Here is a 10760-nt window from a genome sequence, read left to right on the forward strand (position 1 = left end):
TATGGTATCATATAACATGTGGTATTTTGTGGCTGATTTCTTTCAGTTAGCCTAACGTTTTTGAGGTTCATCCACATTATAGCATGTATCAGTACTTATTTTTATAACCAAATAATCTTTTATGGACATATACCACATTTTTCTGTTCCTCAATTCATAGACATTTAGATTGTTTCCATTTTTCAGCTATATGAGTAATGTTGCTACAGACATGCATGTGTGCTTTCATTTCTCTTGGATAGGTAGGAGTGGAATTGCTGGGTCATAGGGGTGATGGGTGATATGAGCCATTGAATAACTGCCAAACTGTTTTACAAAGTGGCTGTACCATTTTACATTCTTGCAAGCAATGTATGAAAGTTCCAATTTCTCTACATCCTTGTCAACACTTGCTGTTGTCCATTGTTTTTTTTTTGTTTTATTTTGTTTTTAAATTTTAGCCATCCTAGTAGGTATGAAGTGGTATCTCATTGCAGCTTTTATTTGCATTTCCCTGATGGCTAATGATGTTGAATTTCTTTTCATGTACTTGTTGGCCATTTGTATGTCTTCTTTAGAGAAATGTCTTTTCTAGTTTTGCCTACTTTCAAATTTGGTTTTTTAAAAGTTATTTTATAAATTGGGTTATTTATTTCATTATTTATCTTTCTGTCATTTATTATTTTAATTATTTGTCTTTTTATTACTTACTATTGTTGAGTTGTAAAAATGCTTTATATATTCTGGGCATAGGTTCGTTGTCAGATACATGATATACACGTATTTTCTCCCAGGCCATGGGTTGTTTTGTTTTTTTTTTTCTTTCTTGGTACTGTCTTTGCACAAGAGTTTTTAATATTTGTCTAGTTTGTCATTGTTCTCTTTTATCACTGTTCAGTACTTTGGGTATTGTATCTAAAGAATCTTTGCCTAACTCAAGATCATGAAGATTTACTCCTGTGTTTTCTTTTAAGAGTTTTATTGTAGCTCTTACTCGTATGTCTATAATCCATTTTGAGTTAATTTTTTATGTAGGGTACGAGATGGGGGTGCACTTTCATTCTTTTGCATGTGGATTTCTAGTCGTCTCAGCACTATTTGGTGAAAAGCATTTCCATATTGAATTGTCTTGGCCCTTTTGTCAAAAACAATCATACATATACAGGTTTATTTCTGGACTCTCATTTCTGTTTTACTGGTTTTATGTGTGTGTATCCATATGCCAGTACCATTTTGTCTTGATTACTGTAGCTTTGTAGTAAGTTTTGAAGTCAAGATTGTAAATCTTCCAACTTTTTCAAGATCTTTTTTCAAGATCTTTTATCTTTTTGGGGCCCATGCATTTTCATGTGAATTTTAGGATCACCTTGTCTTTGTTTAGCTGATTTTTGTGACTTATTTTGTTTTCTCCTTTTATGAAATTTGCAGTGTATTTTGTGCTGCTCTTTGATTCCTGTACTGGAAATGTAGGCCTTGATAAAATAAAACCCCCAATGTTTGGCAGTATATTTTGTGCTACTCTTTGATTCCTGTACTGGAAATGTTGACCTTGATAAAATAAAAACCCCAACGTTTGGCTCTAGGGTTTTTTTTGTTTTGTTTTTTTTAAGATTTTATTTATTTATTTGACACAGAGAGAGAGATCACAAGGAGGCAGAGCAGCAGGCAGAGAGGAGGGGGGGGGGCGGGGGAAGCAGGCTCCCCGCGGAGCAGAGAGCCCAATGCAGGGCTTGATGCGGTGCTCGATCCCAGGACCCTAAGATCATGACCTGAGCCGAAGGCTGAGGCTTAACCCACTGAGCAACCCAGGTGCCCCCATTTGGCTCTAGTTTTAAGGAGCAGTCCCTTACTTAGACTATGACGATCCTTATACTTTGCAGTTGCCAACCAGGAGTAGAGTTGTAATTAAAACAGCTAACTTTTTTTTCTTTCTTTTTAAAGGAATTGTAAAAATTTACTGAAGGTCTGTAAACTATAGAACATGATCAGAAATCAGTAACCACAAATTAGGATAAAATCAGGGCGTTTTAAATGAGCAGATAAAAATCATTTTGTGGTAAAACCAGATTCATAGATACAAGAACAGATTGGTTGTTGCCAGCGGTAGGGGAGTAAAGGGTGGCCCAAATAGGTGAGGGGGATTTAAAGGTCTAAACTTGCAGTTATAAATAAGTTATGGGGTATAATGTACAGCATAGTGATTATAGTTAATAATTCTGTATTGCATATTCAAAAGTTGCTCAGAGAATAGATCTTGAAACTTCTCACCACAAGAAAAATATTTTGTAGCTATGTATGGTGACACATGTTAACTAGACTTATTGTGGTGATCATTTTACAGTTTATGTAGATACCAAATCTTGTACACCTGAAACTAGTATGGTGTTGTATATCAGTTATACCTCAATTTTTAAAAAATCACTTTGTGATAAATATGTAAGTGTCAGTGTGGCAGCAGATTCTGGGCCTTTCAACTCATTTAAGAACGTAGTCCAAATTAATTTTTCTTTATGAGTTTAGATTATTCCTGTAAGGGATAGTCCTGGGATTTCTCTTTTCCCCTTAATATTGTCTTTAAAAGAGCTTCTGGGATTCTTGAAGTTAATCTTCTGAGGCCAAATCTTTTCATGTTTCATAAAGATACTTTAAACCTGCAAGTGAGCCATAAAGTGCTAACACATGAGTAATAAGTTTCCATGATGTATTTCCGTGGTTTTCAAACAGCCCATCTTAAAAACCATTGAGTATTTTGAGCACATGTTCCGTATCTGCATATTCTGTTTTAAAATTGTTCTGAAGTTTCTGATCATATGTATCATTTCTACCCACTCTTCCAAAATGAAGATACTTTTTAAAGTCAATAAAAAAACTACAAAGGAATACACGGTCAATTGAACAGCATAAGAAGATAAAAAGAAGGAAATTTAAAGCACTTCCAGAGATGATGTTTTGCTCTTTCTCAGTCCAGACTTTTTCTGTGCTTAAATTATGTATGCGTGTGTGTGTGTGTGTGTGTGTGTGTCCAAGTGGGATCATACTCTGCCTACTGGTGCTCACTTAACAGTGTGTCTTCTGTTCTAGGTCAAAGAAAAGGCAGACATCCTTAATCCCCTCATCACTGCAGTATTTCTAGAGGTTAGTAGTTAATTTTAAGTCTAACTTTTAGGGCATTATGTATTATTAATGAGCTCTTTTTCAGTCTTTAGTTTTCGGCTTTTTTTTTTCATCAGATTGGTAATTTAGCCATACTGATGCAGTTATGACCAAAATGGTGTGTAGTTGACGCAAATTCCCTGTTGATTATTACAAAGCGTAATGATGAAGCTGCTGCGTAAAGCGCAAACCAGCAGTAGGCTGTCCGGTAGTCAGTACTATCCAGCGGCTGCTGATGGATGATCCTTAGTCATGAAACACCTTCTGGAGACCAGGGGTAAACTCGAAGGGCTGAAAATTACAAACAGGCAAACACTGCTTCTGAAAGGACTAAAGTTTATACAGGGAAGACTTGTTACAAAACAAGACAAAACATTCCTTGCTAAGAAATTTGCTTTGTTTTGTCAAAGGTGCCTGTGTTTACAGAATCCTCATCAGTCCATTAGATCTAAGGAAGGGGGTGGGTTAAGTCCTTGGGAAAGAGGGATGTAAGAGGATCACATGATGGATTTTATTGCCTCCTTGTGCGACCCTTTCTGTATTCCAAATTTTAAAAACTCTGTCTTGTCAGTTGTGCAAACAATTTAGATGTTTGATAGTCTGTTTAAAATATATTTATGTAAGTCAGGGGAGATAATTGGTTAGGTTTTAAATAGGAATTGAAAAAAGTTTTTTAACTATTGGACTATTACTTCTTTAGTTTTAAATTCTTTTAAAATTATCACCAAGGAAATGCCTTTAATTCCTTAACTGCACAGTTTCCCTTGAATATCAGGATAATTATTCTGATAATTAACACTTAGTGTTTTTGAAAATTTGTGATTTAGTAGGTGGCAGAGTAGTATAGGTGAGAAGTTTGCAAACCAGGAGTCTAGTCCTGTCCTGGGCCTCCCCTGATTTGACCCTGGACCACGCATTTACCTTCTTGACAATCTCATTATCTTTATATGCAATGTAAGAGATCTAACCAGATGATCTCTGAGACCTCTTTTGGTTGGAAAATTTGGCAGCAAATGTCACATTAAAGTTTAAATAGGAGTACATGCTATTGATAAATCCAAAAAAGGTAAAGTCACTTAATAGGTTTTCCTTATTGCTATTTCGATTTGGTTGTTCTTGATTACATATCTGAAACACTCTTGTCCTTTTAATTGTACATTTTTATCTTAATGTAATGAACTCTCTATTATTCTCCTGGAAGATTAGAACTTGTTAGATATTAATGAAGTCTGGAAAACTCTGAGCATGGTGATTCCATTATGCTTCTCATAAATATGTCTGTTATACCACATAGAAATTTATCTATACTTATCATCTGAAAGCAGTTTTCCTTGTTCGTATTTGTAGTCTCTGTCTTGTATTCACTAATTTTATTGAGTCCATGGAAGAAGAGCTGTCATAGTGGACTGAAAATCCTGTTCGTGTAAGAGTCATAGCCTTCTAAAGTCCTTTGAGTAATTGACTAAAAGGTTGTGACAGAACCTACCCTTTTAGTAGAGGAATAAATAAGCTTCAAATGCCAAATTCGAGCAGGATGTCAAAGAACAGCTACCATTTCAGATGGGCAAGTTGGACAAAGATGCTGATATTCTTTTTTGGTACTGTCCTCTCTCTTTTTTTTTTTTTACCTTTTTTTTTTAATTATGTTACGTTAGTCACCATACAGTACATCATTAGTTTTTGATACAGTGTTCCATGATTCATTGTTTGCGTATAACACCTAGTGCTGCATGCAGTACTTGCCCTCCTTAATGGCTCAGTGATGGGTACTGACATATCTTAAGAGCTAGATCGTTCTTTCCTCTCTAACTTTAACTAACTTGAGTTTATGCTTTTGTTTGCCAGGTTACAGATTCAGTTAGATTGTACAAACTAATCTGGTTTTTTGTTGTCTTTTTAGTATATTTTCTCTTTTAAGTGACTGTGTTATTTTCTTCCTTTCAATCCTGACAGGCCTCAAACAGTGCTTCCTATATTCAGGACGCCTTTCAGCTGCTCTTACCTGTACTGGAGATCTCTCTCATTGAGAACAAAACTGAATTACCAGAGGAATGAGCTGCAGGCCCAGGGCCTATGTCCGAAGATTGAAGAGCAGAGAAAATTCAACCCAAAACTTGTGACAGCCAAGAAATGTCACTCTCTTTTGGGTACCCCTGAAGAAGTGAAGGAGAAAGGATTATTTTAGTGTATAAAATTTAGGCAGGAGAGCAGGTTTAAAGGAGGTTTGTTGCCTTCACTGCTTGGCTAAAATATTCAGGTCTTCATACTGCCCTTCCAAGTTGTTAGAATTATTAAATTATTTAAGAAACTTTTATGGAAAGTTCAAGAATAATAGCTCTAGATAAAGGTTAATGGGGTACTCAGGCAAAAATATTGGTCTCTCTTGGACATGATGCAAAACACTAACAGTTTTGTTATGGTTCTGTGTGATTTAGCAGCCCACTGATAGAATTGGTTGTGAAGCAAGAGAGAAACAACTTAATTTAGTATTCTAGAATTCCTGTGCTTGATCTCTTGATGTCATTACCTTTCTCCTTTCTGTAATAAAATCTGTGGCTTTAGGAAAACAGTATATAGAAATTGTAATGATTACCTAAATTCTTTGGACTTGGTTAGAAAGTTTCATGTGCTCTTTAATTCTAGTAGTTATTATGGCATGGAGGAGAAACATCTGAAGTACACGCAAAGAAGCCACATGAATTAACTATAGCAAAGTGCCCTTTGGCTTCAAATTGTTCTCCTGTCTTAAGGTGACAAGCTTCAAGTTGTAGTTGAACCCACTCAACTGGGTTCCAGACAAACAAGTGCAACTTAGAGAACCATTTCATGTTTGCGGGTATTCTGAGTCTCTCCAGGGTGTTTTTCATGCATACTTTATGTGCAGTGTAAATTCTGTAACAGCCAGCTCCAAAGGAGTATTGAAGCTCTTTTAGTAATAGGGTTTTTGTTATTTGAATATTGTTGAAGGGGATTATAGAGTCCCATAGACATCATTTGGAACAGGATTTAACCTGTAAGACACGATATGTTTCTCCTTATTCTTTTTTGTTTTGGTTTTATGTATTTCTTAGCATGTTTATAAATATAACTTTTATCCTTTAAATCTTAAGCCTTCTTTTGCTCTCTTCAACAATGTAAGAGGCCACTAAGGTGTTATCTTCCTAAAAGTTATTTGGTATCCACTCTTTTTAAAAAATTCTCCCAACTTTATGGTTGGAGGTAACTATTGTGAGCTCTACTGCTCATCTTCTAAAACTTTTAAATAAAATGTAATGATTATGTTAATTGATCCTTTCACTTACTTTTCCAAACATAAGCCCCAATATTTTTTTCGACCACAGAAATAGCAAAACAAGTCTCTAACATTGACTGATCTCAACACTGTTTCTATGTAATTGCCTTCTTTGGGGGAAGGGAGCAGTTTTGTAAGCAAGGAGGAAATAAATAGATTTGGGCTAAAAAGATACCCCATTAGCACTAAAATGTTACTCTGCTTATATTCTATTCTGATATGATCCGAAAACTTTTGGATCATTTCTTTTTGAGATAAATCTCACCCTTCCCAAAGTAAATAATTCTGAAATTTCAGAAAAAAACAGTTGCCTGTGGTTACTAAAGCTGGTGTCCCCAGTCCTGATTTGTTGCCTCAAGCCCAGTTGCTGTGTCTGAATCTGGTTTCGAAGCTGCTCACACTGCTGACCACCTGTTCAGACGCTTGTACAATTGTGGCTTGCAGTTTTTACTTTTCAATCTAGAAACATAGCTAAGGTTTTTCTTTCAAGGAGAGGGATATAGATATGGGGACAGAACAGTGACTCTTTTTATGCACCTATCCAGATGGCAGCCCTGAATATGACCAGTTTTAGGTTAGATCTTGCGAAAGGCAGATATGAATCCCTGCCTCTTTTTTCTTACTTATCCCTCTCGTCGTCAGCTTCCCCCACCCACCCAAATGTCCTTTTAAGGATTTAGGAGACCATCAGTGAAACAATGATGAAAGGACCAATTAATTCCGAATAACAATTGCCTACCTTTCACCTAAATATAATTAAAAAGAATGAAAGTTCCTTGATTGAGTAGAGAGAAGAATAAGAGCATAAAAATTCTTTGGCAGGCAAAAAGGTAAACTCAGGGGATGCTTTGGAATTTACTGGATTATGGCGATGATTTTTGGATGGTGCATGCTTCATTCTGTTTGGGGTGGGTACAAGATGTAGTTTCCTGATTATACCTCGTCTTTTGGTGCTATTTTAAATTTTCTCTTGTCTTTTACTGCTATGTCCTAATGTGTGCTACAACACCCCCGTTTCGCAATTCACTTAACACCTTATTGGTAAAATGTTGTTATTACTGGGGTAAGATGCTTCTGTTCCTACTATTGGAATCTATTGGGATCTTTAAAGGCTGTGATTAAAAGAGACTTCATTAATTTGGTGTAAAAGAAATAGAAACATCTACAAACTAATTCTTGTTTTTTCTTTTTATAATGCCTTGCAGGTGTGTTAAGGACAAGCTATATTTACCTTACTTGCTTTTGATAGTTTTTTTTTAAGGCATAGACACCTAAATTGACAGGTTTGTGACACGTGAATCTACAATCCATGTGGCTGGCATTCATAGGAATCTGAAATCAGTGTGATGCACAAATGTGGATTTTCTAGGCCTATAATTAGGAAACAAGGCCTTGTTAGTCCTACCCTGAGTGAGGACCCTCTCTTTCTTACTTGTTTTTATCTAAAGACCTACTTAAAGGAGAGGTGTTTATAAGTTGCTGTCAATGTCATCGTTTGAGAAATAGACCTCTTTTTTTCTAGATGTATTCTGAGTTTTAAAGGTGGGAATATTCTTCCAGTTGGAAAAACCCAGATTAAAACTGTACTAACAGGGGTCCCTCAATAAGCATGATATTTCACAAATGTCAGAAATTGAAATCTTTTACTCCTTACCAATATAATGTGATGTTCATTTTCATATAAGACTTAAAATGAAGCATTTGAGAAATGAGGAAGTTCTAAAAATAACAAACCTTAATTAATGTGTCGTCAAGGTCTCTGGCTGATATACAAGGAGAATTCTGAAACCTCGCCCACTAGTATCACTTTCCAGCTGCACCCTGATATTCCACAAGCACCATGCACTCATTTCCCCGTTTTACTTGCAGCCCATGTTATGACATCCTTGCTTGCGATTACATCATGTGGCCAAACCCCAAAGTTCCTTCATGTCTAACATCAGTTCCCCAATCAACTTTTTTTTTCACAATGCAACAGAAAGTGATTTTATTGCTGTGAACAAAATATAACAAAGCTTAGCAGAAGCCCAATCAACTCTTTAGGAAATTTTTAAACAATTGAAATATTCTCTGAACTCATTTGTCCTGTAAGCCTCACATTGGTGCCGCTGAGCAATCTCTGCCATAAGCCGCAGAGCTCTCCAAGAAAGGAAGTGGGGCAGATGCTCTGTTGGATGAATTGTGGCTGGGTTGGATGGACGTGTCTCAGATCTCATTGTCATTGTTGGGTCAGTTCAGCTTAGCAATGTTTGCCAGATGCATCCGTCAAAACTCTCAAATCACTGCTTTTGGTGGCTTGTGTCTTAAGAGACCAGTTTTTGCCATTTACATCAAACACAGAATGATGATCTATTGTTCAACTACCAGTAGTTAAAAAGAGGAAACTGACCTGTGTAGAGCAGCTTGAGTACCAGTACCACAGAACACACTTTTCTTTGTAATCCTCACAACTGTGTGGGGCAGGGCAATGGCACCTTAGCATGTGGGCCTGCAGGATGGCATAGAAGTTAGGCACAAAGATAGGCTCAAAAATGGACCTCAGCTCCCTCCTATTCCAGCCTTGCGATCATGAGCAGGTGACTTAATCCCTTAAATTGCAGTTTTGTCATCTGTGAAATCAATCTTGAAACAGCACTTGTATTATAAAGTCACTGATAGGATTAAATAAAATGATCTGTATGAAGTGCCTAGAAGAGTGCCTGCCACATGGCACTATGTGCTTAATGCTTACTAGCCAGACACTGCTCTGATCGTTTTACGTGGACTAATTTAATCCTGACGACAGCTCCATGAGATAGGCACTAGTAGCACGCCCATTTACAGAACAGAAATCTGAGGCACAGAGGTTAAATAACTTGCCTGACACACAGTCAAGTAGTAGAGTCAGGATGCAAACCCAGGCAGCTTGTTACCTGTGTTCTGTTTTCAACTATGACATCACACTGCCACTGTAACAACTATTAAGCTACTTTGTTACAATGGTTATGAAACAGTCGCAGAGGGTTCAGTGATTTCCCCCACATTTCACTACTCTAAATGACAGAACTCCTGCAGTGTGAGCCCAAGTTGTCTTGCTCCCAAACTCACGTTGTTCTGTTTTATTTTTTCAAGGGGAAAGGCATGGTGGTTCCTGTCTAGTGATAAATACCTATAGGGGAGCATCTGGGCGCATTATCCGAAGCCACTAGAAGTTGGCATAGAAAGGATGATGTGGTGACAAGTCATGTTTGCCACAGCGGGAACAAAGATCTCCGTGAAGTAAGAGCATCTGTATCAATTAGCGATCAAAAAGGAGAGAGGAGTACACAAATGTTCATAGCAGCCTCATTTGTAACAGCCCCAAACTGGAAACTATGCAGATACCCTTCAGTGGGTGAATGCTTAAACACAGTGGTACATCCGCACCTGGATAACTACTCAGAAATTAAAAGGAATAAACCATTGATCCATGCAGGAACTTGGATGAATCTCAAAGGAATTACACTGAATGAAAAAATCCCCAAATGTTACATACTGTATATTCCATTCATATAACATTGAAATGACAAATTTATGGAAATGGAGACCAGTTAACAGTTGCCAGAGGTCAGGAATGGGGAGGTAGTTGGAGATAGGTTAAGTGTGGCTTTCAAAGGGCAATAGGGGGGATCGTTGTGATGTAAAACTTTAACTGTGGTGGACACACAGACCTACTCATGTGATAAAGTGTACAGAATTTTAAATGTACACACAGAGACACACACGGGTACAAGAAAAATGGAGGAATCTGAATGAGATAGGTGGATTGTATCATTGTCAATATCCTGGTTGTAAAATTTTAGTTTTGCAAGATGTTACCTTTGGGGGAAATTGGGTAAACGATATACAGGATCTCTCTGTTATAATTGCATGTAAATCTTCAATTATTTCAATAACTATTACAATTAAAAATAGAGGGGGCGCCTGGGTGGCTCAGTGGGTTAGGCCACTGCCTTTGGCTCTCAGGTCATGATCTCAGGGTCCTGGGATCGAGTCCCGTGTTGGGCCCTTTGCTCAGCAGGGAGCCTGCTTCTCTCTCTCTCTCTCTCTCTCTGCTTACCTCTCTGCCTACCTGTGATCTCTCTCTGTCAAATAAATAAATAAAAATCTTTAAAAAAAAAATGGAGGGGTTCCTGGGTGGCTTAGTCAGTTAAGCATCTGACTCTTGGTTTCACCTCAGGTTGTGATCTCAGGGTCCTGGGATCCAGCCCTGTGTCAGGCTCTGTGCTCATCATGGAGTTTGCTTAGGATTCTCCCTCCCTTCTCCCACTGCCCCTTCTACCCCCCACCTCAAATAAATAGATAAATTTTGGTGGGG

At 37.4% G+C, this 10760-nt stretch overlaps 1 protein-coding gene across 3 annotated transcripts in view; it reads left to right on the top strand.

The window, feature by feature from the left end:
* The window catches only part of FAM114A2 (family with sequence similarity 114 member A2), a 39533-nt gene extending 33116 nt beyond the window's left edge, over positions 1–6417 (top strand). For all 3 annotated transcript variants that reach the window (XM_080803988.1, XM_080803989.1, XM_080803990.1), the window contains exons 13-14: positions 3061–3114; positions 5086–6417. In XM_080803988.1, the coding sequence (XP_080660114.1) occupies positions 3061–3114; positions 5086–5187 (156 nt within the window). In that variant the 3' untranslated portion in view covers positions 5188–6417. The remainder of the gene's footprint in view (positions 1–3060; positions 3115–5085) is intronic.
* Positions 6418–10760: the final 4343 nt, after the last annotated feature.

This window comes from Martes martes, assembly GCF_963455335.1.
Source record: "Martes martes genome assembly, chromosome: 5".
In the NCBI taxonomy this organism is placed as follows: Eukaryota; Metazoa; Chordata; class Mammalia; order Carnivora; family Mustelidae; genus Martes; species Martes martes.